The sequence below is a fragment of the Giraffa tippelskirchi genome, chromosome 5 (genome assembly GCF_054371585.1).
Source record: "Giraffa tippelskirchi isolate mGirTip1 chromosome 5, T2T-mGirTip1v1.2.pri, whole genome shotgun sequence".
Lineage (NCBI taxonomy): Eukaryota > Metazoa > Chordata > Mammalia > Artiodactyla > Giraffidae > Giraffa > Giraffa tippelskirchi.
This window is the reverse complement of record NC_137279.1, coordinates 13,256,993-13,272,961: the sequence shown is the minus strand read 5'-3', so window position 1 is coordinate 13,272,961 and position 15,969 is coordinate 13,256,993. Positions and strand designations below refer to the sequence as shown.

Sequence of the window (15,969 nt, the reverse complement as noted above, 5' to 3'; positions counted from 1 at the left end):
CAAAGGAAGAAGAAAAACTGCACGAAGAAAATCTTTTAAAAGTATATGATCACAGAGAAGGGAGCAGACAAAATGGGGGAGCAGAAGGACTTGAGCTCACCTCCACTCATGAAATCACCAAACTTACAACTAACTGCTGAACAAAAAAGACTGACACCTACCAAAAAAGATATTCTGTACATCCAAAGATGAAGAAGAAGCCACAGTGAAATGATGGAAGGAGCACATTTGTGATATAATCAAATTTCATTCCTACCTGGTGGACAACCCACAAACTGAAAAATATTTATATCACAGAGGTTCTCCCATGGAGTGAGAATGCTAAGGTCCACATGTCAGGCTCCCTAGCCTGTGAGTCTGACATTGGGTGGAGGAGCCCCCAGAGTGTTTGACTTTGAAGGCCAGGAGCTCTACCGGACTGGGAGAAACAGAAATTCCCCTCTTGGAGGGCACACACAGGGTTTTACATGCCCTGGGACATACAGGAAAGCAGTGACTACATAAGAGCCTGAGCCACACCTACCTGTGGTCTCAGAGGATCTTTTGGAGGGGAGGGGGTCAGCTGAGGCTCACTATGTGGGCAAGAACACTAGAGGCAGAGGCTCCAGGGAATATTCATTGGTATGAGCTTTCTCAGAGGTCTCAACAACAAGACCTGGGCCCACCCAACAGACTGCAGGCTCCTGTGCTTAGATACATCAGTGCAAAGAACCAACAGGGTGAAAACGCAGACAGACTGCCTAAAGCCTGAGCTCACGGCTATGTTTAAACATACCCTTGACATGGACCTGCCTACCAGAGAGAAAAGACCCAGCTCCACTAGTGGGCAGGCAGCAATCCCTCCCACTAGGAAGCCTGTACAAGCCTCTGGACCATCATCACCCACCCGAGGCAGACACCAGAAGCAAGCATAATGACGTACTTGCAGCCTGAGAAAAGGAGGCCACAAACACAGGAAGTTAGACAAAATGAGTCAGCAGAGAAGTATGTTCCAATTGAAGGAACAAGATAAAAGCCCAGAAGAACAATGAAGTGAAGTAGAGTAAGGCAATCAGACTGAAAAAGAATTCATGTATGATAGTAAAGATGATCCAAGATTTCATAAAGACAATGGAGGCACAGACTGAAAAGATACCTGAAATGTGTCACAAAGACCTAGAAAACTTAAAAAAAAGAAAAAAAAAAAAAACGGAGTTGAGCAATACAGTAAGTGAAATGAAAAATACACTAGAAGAATAAAAAATACACTCGACAGAATCAGTATCAGAATAAATGTGGCAGAAGAGCAAGTTAAGTGAACTGGAAGAGAGACTGGTATTGGTGGAAATCACTGGTACAGAACAGAATAAGGAAAAAAGAATGAAAAGAAATGAGAACAGTTTAAGAGACCTCTCAGACATTAAAGCACCAAAATTCACAAAAAGGGGGTCCCAGAAGGAGAAGAGAAAGGTCCTGAGAAAATATTTGAAGAAATAGCCAAAAACTTCCCTAACATGGTAAAGCTGACATTCAAGTCCTGGAAGCACAGAGTCCCATACAGGATAAACCCAAGGAGGAAGATGCCAAGACACGTATTTATCAAACTGATAAAAATTAAAGACCAAAGAGAAAATATTAAAAGCAACAAAGGGAAAGCAGCAAGTAACATACAAGGGAATCCCCATATGGTTATCATCTGACTTTTCAGCAGAAACTCTGCAGCTTGAAAGGACTGGCATGATATGTTTAAAGTGATGAAAGGGAAAAACCTATAAACAAGAATACTCTACCCAGCAAGGCTCTCATTCAGATTCAACAGAGAAATCAAAGGTTTTATAGACAAGCAAAAGCTAATAGAATTTAGCACCACCAAACCAGCTTTACAACAAATGCTGAAGAAACTTCTCTACAACAAATGCTGAAGAAACTTCTCTAGGTGTAAAAGAGGCCACAACTGAAAAAAAGAAAATTATAAACGGGAAAGTTCATCAGTAAAGTCAAACAAACTGTAAAGATAGAAAATCATTTACAAACAAAAATGGTATCAAACCAACAATCATGAGGAGAGTACAAATGCAGGATATTGGAAATGCATTTGAAATTAAGAGGCCAGCAACTTAAAACAATCTTGTATGTTTATAGACTGCTATATCAAAACCACATTGTATTAATAGCTGCAAACCAAAAATCTACAATAGATATATACACAAAAAAGAAAGATCAATCCAAGCACAACACCAAAGATAGTTATAAAATCACAATACAAGAGAACAAAAGAGGAAGGGACCTATAAAAGCAAATCCTAAAGAATTAACAAAATGGCAATAAGAACATACATACTAATAATTACTTTCATCTATATTGTCTAAGGGAAGGGTTGGGGGCAGGAGGAGAAGGGGGTGACAGAGGATGAGATGGCTGGATGGCATCACCGACTCGATGGACATGAGTTTGGGTAGACTCCGGGAGTTGGTGGTGGACAGGGAGGCCTGGTGTGCTGTGATTCATGGGGTCGCAAACAGTCAGACACGACTAAGTGACTGAAATGAACTGATATTGTCTAAGAGACACACTTCATATCTAGAGACCATACAGACAAAGTGAGGGAATGGAAATAGGTATTCCATGAAAATGGAAATTAAAAGAAAGCTGGAGTAGTGACAGTCATATCAGACAAAATAGACTTTAAAATAAAGACTGTTACAAGAGACAAAGAAGAATACTACATGATCAAGGGATCGATCCAAAAAGAGATAATAGTTGCAAATACACATGTACCCAACATAGGAGCACCTCAATATATAAGACAAATGCTAACAGCCATAAAAGTACAAGTCAACAGTAACACAAGAATAGTGGGGGACTTTAATGCCCCCCTTACCTCAATGAATGGATCAGAGAAAAAAGTCCATAAGGAAACCTAGGCCTTAAAGGACACATTAGACCTGATAGACTTCATTCATATTTATAGAGCATTTCATCCAAACGTAGCAGAATACACATTCTTCTCAAGTGCATATGGAACATTTTCCATGATCAATCACATACTGAGCCACAAAGAAAACCCTGGTATATTAAATTGAAATTTCTTTTGCAACCACAGCACTATGAAATTAGACATCAACTATTAAAAAAAAAACTGCCCAAAACACAAACACATGGAGACTAAATGACCAAAAAAAAAAAATGGATCACTGAAGAAATCAAAGAGGAAATCAAAAAAGACTCAGACAAATGAAAACACAATGATCCAAAAACATTGGGATGCAGCAAAAGCAGTTTAAGAGGGAAGTTTATAGCAATACAATCTTACCTCAGGAAACAAGAAAAATCTCAAATAAACAACTTACCTTACACCTAGAGCAACTAGAGAAAGAAGAACAAACAAAACACAAAATTAGTAGCAAGGAAGAAATCATAAAGATCAGAGCAAAAATAAATGAAATACAGGAAAAAAAAAAATAGAAAAGATGAGTTAAACTAAAAGATGGTCCTTTGAAAAAATAAAATTGATAAAGCTTTAGCCAGACTCATCAAAAAAAGGGAGAGGGCTCAAATCAATAAAATTAGAAATAAAAAAGGAGGAATTACAAATAACACCACAGAAATACAAAGGATTGTAAGAGACTATTACAAACAACTACATGCCAATAAAATGGACAACCTAGAAGAAATAAACAAATTCTTAGGAAAGTACAGTCTCCCAAAACTGAATCAGGAATAGATAGAAAATATGAACAGACCGTAGCTCAGTTTGTAAAGAATCTGCCTGCAATGCAGGAGACCCTGTTCGATTCCTGGGTGAGGAAAATCCACTGGAGAAGGGATAGGCTACCCACTCCAGTATTCTTGGGCTTCCCTTGTGGCTCAGGTTGTAATGAATCCGCCTGCAACGCAGGAGACTTTGGTTTGATCCCTGGGTTGGGAAGATCCCCTGGAGAAGGGAAAGGCTACTCACTCCAGAATTCTGTCCTGGAGAATTCCATGGACTGTATAGTCCATAGAGTCACAAAGAGTCGGACATGACTGCGTGACTTTCATGAACAGACCAATCACAAATACTGAAGTTGAAACTCATTCAATGGGGACACCATCACTCTGATATGAAAACATGACAAAGACATCACAAAAAAAGGAAATCTTATAGGTGAATATCACTGATGAACACAGATGCAAAAACCCGCAACAAAATATTAGCAAACCAAATCCAACAATACATTAAAAGAATCATATACCATGATCAAATGAGATTTATTCCAGGGATGCAAGAATTTTTTAATATCTGCAAATCAATCAGTGTGATATACCACAGTAACAGACTGAAGAATAAAGCCATATGATCATCTCAATATATGCAGAAAAAGCTTTTGACAAAAATCAACATCCCTTTATGAAAAAACTCTCCAGAAAGTGGGGATAAAGGAAACTTAACTCAACATAATAAAAGCCATATGACATATCCACAGCAAACATCATGCCCAATGGAGAAAAGCTGAAAGCTTTTCTTCTAAGATCAGGAACAAGACAAGAATGTCCACTCTCACCACTTTTATTCAATATAATTTTGCAAGTCCTAGTCATGGAAGCCAGAGAAGAAAGAAATAAAAGGAATCCAAATTGGAAAAGAAGACATAAAACTATCACTCTTTGCAGGTTACATTATACTATACATAGAAAATACTAAAGGTGCTACCAGAAAACTACTAGAGCTCTTAAATGAATTGGGGAAATTTTCAGGATACAAACCTAATAGCCAGAAGTCTGTTGCATTTCTATAAAACACCAAAAGATCAGAAAAAATTACAAGGTACTTAAGAATAAATTAAGGAAACAATCCCATTTCCATCACAGCAAAAAGATTAAAATGCCTAGGAATAAATCTACCTAAGGAGGTAAAAGATTTGTACTCTGAAAACTACAAGATCCTGATGAAAGAAATCAAAGATGATTCAAGTAAATGGAAAGATATACCTTGTTCCTGGATTGAAAAAGTCAACATTGTCAAAATGACTACACTACCCAAGGCAGTTTACAGATTCAATGCAGTCACTATCAAAATACCAGTGACATTTTTCACAGAACTAGAACAAAGATTTTTAAATTTGTATGGAAACATAAAAGACCTGAAATAGCCAAAGCAATTCTAAGAAAAATGGAGCTGGGAGACTCGCTCCCTAACTTTAGATTATACTACAAAACTACAGTAATCAAAACAGTACAGTACTGCCACAAAAACAGAAATATAGATCAATGGAACAGGATAGAAAGCCCAGAAATAAACCCCACACACCTATAGCCAATTAATTTATAACAAAGGAGGCAAGAATATATAATAGAGAAAAGACAGTCTCTTCAATAATCATTTCTGGAAAAACTGGACAGCTGCATATAAAAGAATAAAGTTAGAACATTCTCTAACGCCAAATCCAAAGATAAACTCAATGGATTAAAGGCTAAATGTGTGACTGGACACTATAAAACTTAGAGGAAAATGTAGGCAGAATACTCTGACATAAATCACAGCAATATATTTTTGGATCCACCTCCTAGAGTAACTGAAATAAAAACAAACAAATGGGACCTAATTAAAGTTAAAAGTTTTTGCACAGCAAAGGAACCTAAACAAAATAAAAAGATAACCCACAGAATGGGAGAAAATATTTTCAAATGATGCAACTGACAAGGGATTGATATGCAAACTGCTCATGTAGCTCAATATGAAAAAACAAACAACCCAGTCAAAAAACGAGCAGAAGATCTAAATAGACATTTCTTCAGAGACATACAGATGGCCAAAAAAGCACATGAAAAGATGCTCAACATCACTATTAGAGATATGCAAATCAAAACTACAATGAGGTATCACCTCATACCAGTCAGGATGGCCACCATTAAAAAGCCTACAAATAATAAATGCTGGAGAGGGCATGGAGGAAAGGGAATACTCTAACTGTTAGTAGGAATATAAATTGGTACAGCCACTATGGAGAACAGTATGGGGGTTCCCTAAAAAACTAAAAACTGAACTACTATATGATCCACCAATTCCACTCCTGGGCATATATCTGGAGAAAATAATAATTTTAAAAAACACATGCACCCCAGTGTTCACTGAAGCATTATTTACAGTAGCTAAGACATGGTAGCAACCTAAATGTCTATCTATACATGAATGGATAAAGATGTGGTACATATATACAATGGAATATTACACACTCATAAAAAGAATGAAATAATGTCATTTGCAGCAACACAGATTATCAAAGTAAATAAACTAGAGAAAGACAAATATTATTTGATATCACTTATACGTTTGATCTAAAAAGATGATACAGGTGAATTCATTTACAAAGCAACCAGACCTACAGACATAGAAAACAAATTTATGGTTACCAAAGGAGAGAGGTAGGAGGAAGAGATAAATGAGAAATTTGGGATAAAGATACACACAGAACTATACAGGCTTCCCACGTGGCACTAGTGGTAAAGAGTCCTCCTGCCAATGCAAGAGACATAAAAGATTCAGGTTTGATCCCTGGGTCAGGAAGATCCCCTGGAGGAGGAAATGGCAATCCTTTCCAGTATTCATGCCTGGAGAATACTAGGGACAGAGGAGCCTGGCACGCTAAGGTCCATAGGGTCACGAAGAGTTGAACACCACTGAAGTGACTTAGCACACACGCACATATATAATAATCAACAAGGACCTACTGTATGATACAGGGAGCACTACTCAATACTCTGTAATAAGCTATATGGAAAAATAATGGATATATGTATATATGTAACTGAATCACTTTACTATACACCTGAAACTAACCAACATCGTAAATCAACTATAGCCCAATACAAGATAAAAATTTAATTTAAAAAAATGTTAACACATTTGTGCATTTATATGACATGTACAGATTTTGAAAGATTAAATTAGAAGATTTGAAATAGAAAATAAGAACAAAATAAGACACTGGAAATCTCAAATTTAGGAATGTAAGATGAGAACACGAAGACCCTAAAACACGTTTTGTTCTTCTAAGGGTTTGCAATAGGACACTAGAGAAGTGGCAGGAGCTTGAGGTGACTATAGACCCGAGAGAGGGACTTTGTTGAGAAAGGAAAGATTTAATTACGGCTACAGGGTTATAGGCAAGATGGCAGTGAGGACGAAGAGCTTTAAGAACGTATGAGAGGAGGCAGTGCTTGCTGGATCACAGTCCTCAGCTTAGTGAGGAAGGAGAAGACAGACTACAGAGATCAGAAGCTCAAGTAGAGGAACTTTTCTTAAATGGAGTAGTCATCTCCCTTTTTCTGGGAACAGAAGGAATGAAAAAAGAGAAGGAACAAAATACAAGCACGTACGTGTCAGTTGGGGTAATTCACACCCACACTTTTTTTCCATTACACTGTGACCCAGATGATGTTCACCAAGACTAACTTGGCAATGACTACAGATGAGGATAAAAGCTAAAGTTGCTGCAGTCATTTGAGCACAAGGTGATAAAGACCTGCATCAGGCTGATAACAGCAAAAATCCTAAAGTTCAAATTTCAAAAGATGTTGCAGAAGACCCTAACTTTATTATTATTATTTATTTTCAGTACTTCAGTCAGTCAGCTACGTTCCAGGGCTGAAAGTTCCTAAAAACAGGAATGGGAGCCATATAGTAAACAAAATAGTTAAACTACAGAAGTATTGCATCAACATAGCTCTGAAGCAATAGCAAATGTCAATCTTGGGATAGTGTTGAAGAGAGAAACCCTCACTAGCAGTTAATTCTATCAATTATCTAGCAGATTCCTTGAGAGCAATTAGATTGGATTCTGTTCAGGGAAGATCTTAAACATGATATTGATCAAAGATCACTGAAATATTAAACATTTGGGATAAATTAACCTGTTTTCTAACAGCATGTAATTAAAGTTTTGTTTTATTTAACAGATATTAATGAATGTCAAGAATCCAGCCCCTGTCACCACCGCTGTTTCAATGCCATAGGAAGTTTTCACTGTGGATGTGAACCTGGGTATCAGCTCAAAGGCAGAAAATGTGTGGGTAAGGAAAGGGCTATGAATTCAAAGCAGTGACGTCTTTGTAATGTCTTAATGGTGTCTGATCTAATCCATGTGTTGTATCTGATATAGGGCACCTACCATGCATCGTTTATGCGATCCATGCAAAAACAAAATGGAAACAAATGCTATACTTTACAGGTTTCATTTTCTAATTTTACAACCATTTTTAACATGTTCTTTATATTACTATTTTTTCACAAAATCATAATATATGTTTGTATATAGTTATATACTGGCTTCCCTGGTGGTTCAGACAATAAAGAATCTGCCTGCAATGCCGGAAACCTAGGTTTGATCCCTGGGTCCGGAAAATACCCTGGAGTAGGGAATGGCAACCCAATCCAGTATTCTGCCTGGAGAATTCCATGGACAGAGGAGTTTGGTGGGGTACAGTTCATGGGGTCGCAAAGAGTTGGACACGACTGAGCAAATAACACACACACACACACACAGTTATATACAATATACAACTTCCCTGGTGACTAAGTTGGTGAAGAAACTGCCAGCAAGGCAGGAGACACGGGTTCAATCTCTGAATCAGGAAGATTCCCTGGAGAAGGAAATGGCTACCCACTTTGTCCCATGGACAGAGGAGCCTGGTGGGCTGCAGTCCATGGGGTTGCAAAGAGTCAGACACAACTTAGCAACTAAATATACATATAATTTTTATTTTTCTAGGAGGGGGAAATGTTTTGGCATGGCTTCCAGCTATGTGATGTAATATTTTTTATTTTTATCATTGTGTTCTAAAATATAGTGTGTTACATACCTTGATGGATTTAAACACTTCAACCTTATACCATGATTATATAATCATCTATATTAGTTTATCCTTAAAATCCAAAGGCAAACTTTTATGAAAAAGTGGAAGAAATCAATTTCTCAATCTGCATGATCTTTGTTCTTTTATCAAGATATAAATGAGTGTAGACAGAATGTATGCAGACCAGATCAGCATTGCAAGAACACTCGCGGTGGCTATAAATGCATTGATCTCTGTCCAAACGGAATGACCAAGGCAGAAAACGGAACCTGCATTGGTGAGTGTCTGGCTATTTCAGTGACTGAGATCCATTTACTGTCAACAAGCCAAATAAGGCATCCCTGCTTAAAACTAATGATTAGAATAAATTTCATCCAACAAAGAAATATGTTTTTCTATAGGTTTTTCACTACCAACTTCTCATATGGTTGAGCTCTCAAGTCCCAGCATCATGACTATACCAGGAAATGAAAGCTCACCCAAGAGACTTAGACCATTTTGAGCTCCCATGAATTACACAGTTGGTTTATCTAGTTTAATATCCACCTACATTAATATTATCTCACATGATTTCTAATATGAAATTTAGCATAGATGTTAAGAATTTCATTGAAGGGGTTAAGAAAAATTATGTTTGTAGAGACTTATTGAAAGTTCAAAATATAATTATTTTAAAACTAAATATTCTTTAAATGTTAAACCAATGACCAGGCAATGAAGTAAATTGTATTTCTTCCTAAGTTTGTTCTTTGTGTGCCTATTCTGTGCTAGTCTGCCATAGTTGGCAGAACTGTGAGCTGCACAATTTACAGAACTGAGCAGATGGCATCCCTGCTCTCATGTGCTTACAATTGCCTGGGTTAGATCAGCCAACTCCACTCTGCTCACCAAAAGAAAAGAAAAACAGTAATATAAGATGAAATGCCATAAAAGAGGTACAAATAGGACTTCCCTGGTGGTCCAGTGGATAAGAATCCATATGACAAAGCAGGGGGCCTGGGTTCAATCCCTGGTCCAGGAAGATTCCACATGCCAGCAGCTAAGTCCATGAACCACAACTACTGAGCCCTCGCACTCCAAGTACTGAAGCTAATGCGCCCTAAAGCCTGCGCTCCGCAACAAAAGAAGCCATTGCAATGAGAAGCCCATGCACCAGAACTAGAGAGTAGCTTCCGCTTCCTGCAGTTAGAGAAAGCCCGTGCACAGTAACAAGACCTAGCACAGCCAAAAATTAAAGAAAGTTTATTAAAAAAAAAAAAAAAGGTACAGATAAAATTGTGTAAGAGTACTCAAAAGAGTGCTCATATCTAATAGGAGTGACTAACAGCCATATCATGGAAGTGATCATATTTAAATTATCCTTGAATGGGATGTCAATATGTGGAGGTGGTAGTAAAAGGAAAGAAAAATAGCCCTGTATGAGGGGGAAAGAGCTGGAGTTAGGGAGAACATGTTAAAATTCATCCTCCTTAACAGCTATCTGACCTTGAACAAGTCTTAAAATGACACAGAAATTTGAGTTTCTGTTGAGAAACACAGAAGTTTATCATTTTAAAAATGGGAAAAAGAAGAATTTCGTAATGAAACATTTATTAATAAAGTTAAAATAGGCCTTGGATTTGTTTCAAAATAATGTAAGAGTGAGGGGAGATTGTAGATATAAATGAAGGACTAGTGACCCCTTGTTGGTCTTTGTTGAGATACAAGAAGATTTAGTATACTTTTTTAAAAATGGGAGGGTGGACTATCAGATTTCAAAGACTCTTTTCAGCAATATGGATACAGGTAAATATTTTTCTAAATTCCTACGAATAGTAGCCAATTCATAGCATCATAACTTTTTAAGAATATTGACTCTAGTTTTGTAAGATTAATTAGAAATAAGGTAAGCTGAAAGATCAGAAGACTGTTTAAGAAGCTGTAGCAAAAATATAGCTACATGAAAATGGAAAACGGGGATACATGGCTTTTTTCGAAGGAAGTAGAATTACTCAGTCTTGGAAATTTAGGGAATAAAGATAACTCTGATGTTTACAGTTTGGGGAAAACAGAATGCTGTTATCATAAATGAGAGTAATGATAAGAGTAATGATACTATGAACAGGCTGAGTTTGAAGTTCTAGTAAAATATGGTGATGGAGATGACCAGCTAGCAGCTAGAAATCTGAGTCTGTAGATAAGAAGCAGTGTGGTACTACCGCTCTAAATCTACATCCCGAAGCTCATTAGAGTCAATAGTATAAATAAGATGGCAAAAGGAGGAGGGGTATAGAGAAGAGAAAGCTGAGAACAAAACTCTATCCAGAGTAGGCAGCAGAAAGAGGAAAATAAGCCATTAATAAGTGACCTGGAGGGAGGGCATGGCAACCCACTGCAGTACTCTTACCTGGAGCATCCCCATGGACAGAGGAGCCTGGCGGGCTACAGACCATGGGATCACAGAGTCGGACACAACTGAGTAACTAAACTTTCTAATAAGTGACAGAGCTGGGACTTGAACCCAGGTTTTCTGACTCCAGAGTTCAATCACTTGATAAGAAATGAAACATTCTAAACAATTAAAATGTTCATTTTAAATATAATGACTTCAGGTTTTGAAAGGGGAAATGTTATTGCTTTTTATTGCCTCCATGTCCATAGATGTTGATGAGTGTAAAGATGGGACCCATCAGTGCAGATATAACCAGATATGTGAGAATACAAGAGGCAGCTATCGTTGTGTGTGTCCAAGAGGGTACCGGCCCCAAGGACTTGGAAGACCCTGTTTGGGTAAGTTAACAGAAACACTTATTGAGTAATAAAACTGTTAATATAGTTACCCACCCCTACCAGCTTGATTAGGACCACTGTATTTTCAAATGCTTTCTTGCTACATTTGGAAGAGTTAATTGGTTTAAGTAATCCATTACACAGTTTGAATTACCCCTTAGAGACTTCATATTAAGTTCGACTTACACTGACTTTCAAGTGATAATAGTAACTACTTACAGAATGCTTACTATAAGCTACACATATCAAAACGAGGTGTGGTATAATTACCATGACAACTTAATTAAGAAGATTATCTCATTGTCTCACTATGCACATGATATGTTTGTATAGATACATTTTATTTGAATGTGAAGTATATTTGTATGTACTATGAAGGTTTAGTTGAGGGATTAAAATGTGAACACATTTTCAGTGAATTGGTAATTAGCACTTTATCTACCATATATTTAGCGTATACTATATACCATTCCCGGTGCTAAGAATCTCATTTAATTCTTCCAATTGCCTATTTGTTTTCATCTTAGTTATAATTGAGTGTAAAGTAAGACAGGTAGATAGAAAATATCTTTACGAAGACAACCATATGCTTTTTTAAAATTAACATATTTATAATCAAGAAACTGACCTATAAAATATTCTACCTCAGAATATTTACATTTACATGCAGCAAAAAATTTGTGTGAGCTTTTAAATACTGGCTTCTGGTTTGCATGCTATTATACCTTTGAAATTGGATGCCTTGGTTATCTATTTAAGAGACAACCTGTCTTTATAGCAACAGAGAGACAAGCCTGTCCTGTCTTTATAGTGAATTCTTCCATAAAAATTTAGTATTGTCTTTATGTAGTTCCTAGCATAGTACTTTGTGTATAACAAATGTTTATAGTAGTATCATTATTATGAACTCTTTTAAAATAAATACTGTTTAATAGAAATGCAAGTCATTTTAGTCTTCTATTTAGGTATTGTAGTTTATATATAATTTAACATTTTGATCAGTTATTACAGTGACCTAGCAGAATGAAATATGTTCAGTTGTTCACTTGTTTGACTTGAAACTGAATGTCAGAAATTAGGCTGAGGGGTAAATTTGTCAAGAAGGTAGGGCCATTGCCTTAGAGAGACTAAAAATGTTAATTTTAACTTTTGCCTACTGAAATACTTATTAAAGCAAAATTTACTCCTTTAGTCTACTTATTTATGTTGTTTTCTTTTATGGCACTTTGGTAATGAATTTAAGAATTTGGTTCTGATCTCTGGTATTTATTCACTTTACAAGAAGTGTTGTGAGTACATACTCTGTGTTGATCTAGGAAAGGATAGCTTTAATTTTTGAACTTTGTGAGTTTCTTAGGAAGAATGATCTTGTGTCATTTCCTTCTTTTTAATTTTTGTTAAGAAAATGTGCTTAGCATGATTATTCATGAGTAATTATGGATTCAAAAGAAAAAAAGGAAAATAAAACTGATTGTAGTTGTACCAATATTCCTGCATCTGAAACTTGTAATTATATAAAAGATTAGAAGCCCTAAGTGATCAAAAATATAATTAAACTGTAACTAGAGATATGATTGCATTCTTCACCAACAAAATTAAGATCTATATTAGCTTTGAACTCTAGTTTTTCTGGAATCAAGACCACATTTTTCATTGTAATCCTGTTTGTTTCTACTGTAAAGCAGTCTTTAGGGAGAATCATAGAATCTCTCTATATATTTATATCTTAGTGATGAAAGCTTTTTCAGAAGTTTACAGCAGTTGAAAAAGTACTGTATTCCCAGCTTTGGAAGGTAACATAATGTTTTCAGTTTGTTTCACAGACTGATTCTTTATTCCTGTGTTTTCTGTGTATATATGTGTGTATGTTTTTTTTTCTCTTTTTTATGTATCATGGCACACGAGCAGATATTAATGAATGTGAACAAGTGCCTAAGCCTTGTGCATATCAGTGCTTCAACACCCCTGGCAGCTTCAAGTGTATCTGTCCACCAGGACAACACTTGTTAGGGGACGGGAAATCTTGCGCTGGACTGGAGAGGCTGCCCAATTATGGCACTCAGTACAATAGCTATAACCTTGCACGCTTCTCCCCAATGAGAAACAACTATCAACCTCAACAGCATTACAGACAGTACTCACATCTCTACAGCTCCTACTCAGAGTATAGGAACAGCAGAACATCTCTCTCCAGGACTAGAAGGACTATTAGGAAAACTTGCCCTGAAGGCTCTGAGGCGAGCCTTGACACATGTGTAGGTAAATGTCAGCCATATTCCATTTCCTTTCTGTGGGTTCTCTTATGGACCAAAGCCTGAGCAGATGTACAGCAGCTGTGAGAGTCTGGGTGCAGTGATTTCAGATATGGGATGGCTCGAAGCTTCAGACATTTACTCTGGCACCTTCCCCTATTGCCAATTTTCTCAAATGAAGCGATGCATTTATATGTGTACATTCTGATAATTTATTGTTGTATGTTGGCAATTACCCTTTTTTGATTGCCCCGAAAGTGTTACTAAGTTTAATGCTATACAGAAGCAAAATGCAGTGGCATTCAGAATATGTTTTTTTTAAAAAAGAGAATATGCATATGGCCGCCGTAATACAGTACCAGCAGATTATGGTTTTGTCCAGTGGATGCCAAAGCAGTGGGATAAAAGTGAAACTCTGCTACTGTGTCAACTGCTTGCTCTGTATGACAACCAACCCTGTAGTTCCCCACTCCCCATGGAACTTCTGTTTGATTATTTTGTGTATATGTGAGTCACTGAAAAGATAATATTCAGGACAAAACTTTTTTCCATTGTTCTAAATTGTGTGCTTTTAGCACCTTTAAACTTACAAGTCTGTAACTTAATTTGTTTACAAAAGTGAAGTGTAATTTCCAACTCCAGAATGAAGACCCTGTCTTCAGTTAAATTGCAAACAATTCCATCTGTCGTTCATATAATTCAATTTTCTGTGAGTATCCACAGTTTGCATGACGTGGAACTATACACTGAGAGGAATTAGCAAGCACAAATGAGCCCTAGGGTTTGGTCGAAGAAACGAGAAAACAAGAAAGAAAGGGAGCGGGGAGGCAAGAGGGGAAAGAATGAAATTCTGTTTAAATTTGAAGACCCCCATGCCAACCTCATGTTATTGCATTTTTCTTAGGTATTTGATGCTTCGTTTATTCTCTCCCAAATGTGCTCTCTGTTAAACATTTAAGTATTTAAAAAATACCATCTGACTTCAGTTTTTGTCATTTCTTTTTCTGCCCTTCTCCAAGTCCTGTTCCTGCATCACAGTCTCCTTTGACATGTCTCCTTTGTCACTGTTAGGTGGACTCAGCTTCCCACATCACCTCCACTCTGCTGGACCTGCAAACCCTCCAGATCCTTACACTTTCAAACCTTTCTTCTTTAGCCCCAGATGTTCCCAGGACTTTTCTACCTAGCTGTCTTGAAGTACCTAAAGCTTATTATGATGTATATGGACTCTTCTACCTGTGGTCAGCTTCCCTGGACTGTGGACAGTGCTCGTTTCTTTTACTTCTTGAACGTGAAACATTCATACGTTCATTAACAACTCTCAACATTTTTCCACATACGGTCAAATACTACTTAATTATTAATACTAAGCCTGTGGACTCTACTGTTCTTGGGAGTATATCAGCCTTGCTCTCAGCCTGCTTCAAACCATTCTTACTGGGTTTTTTTCATCGGTAATTTTTTATGCCCACAATTTTGACCTATTTACTAGTGAAACTTTGCACTTTCCACAGAATTAACATCTAACATTTCATTTTTCAAAGTTTCTTCCAAATAGTCATTCCCACTGACAAGTTTTCATATCCCATTAACATCCCACTCTCTGCCTTTGTTTCAGACAACCCTTTTCTTCTACACCAAAAATCTTTGCTCATGCTTTGATAATGAGGGAAACAATGTTCCCCATACCATGTACCATCTAGTTGATTTCTAAATCATCTGAAGGTCCAAATCATTTTAAGAAGGCGTCCCTGATTGATAACCTTGTCTCCTTTTCCCTATCACAATCTATGCCCTGTAATTTCATCGCAGTAAAGTCTTATGAATGTTTTCTTTGTCTCTGTGTTTATATTACACTAACATATTTATGTGAATTACATTCCCAAAACAATCTACTGTGTGAGGCAGTTACTACTTCAGAGAAAGGACCAGTCTTGGAGAATCTAAAGTTAACTACTATAACTAGTTTATTACTGGATATTTAAGTTTTATTGGGAACCACTGAATAGGCTTGGAGATATTTCTTAAAATACAGTGAATATTTTATGGTGTTTGTACTAATAAAGAAATTCACACTATGATTGCAGACAGCTTTGGAATGATGTAACAAGCAACTTTCAGTAAACACCAAATG

The 15,969-nt window shown here is 36.9% G+C and overlaps 1 protein-coding gene across 1 annotated transcript in view; it reads left to right on the top strand.

Annotated features, from left to right (window-relative positions):
* Positions 1-15,969, top strand: part of HMCN1 (hemicentin 1) — a 521,571-nt gene that overhangs the window by 489,669 nt on the left and 15,933 nt on the right. Inside the window, exons 101-104 of the mRNA XM_081492191.1 lie at positions 7,918-8,031; positions 8,966-9,091; positions 11,455-11,583; positions 13,492-13,842. Of these exons, the coding sequence (XP_081348317.1) occupies positions 7,918-8,031; positions 8,966-9,091; positions 11,455-11,583; positions 13,492-13,842 (720 nt within the window). The remainder of the gene's footprint in view (positions 1-7,917; positions 8,032-8,965; positions 9,092-11,454; positions 11,584-13,491; positions 13,843-15,969) is intronic.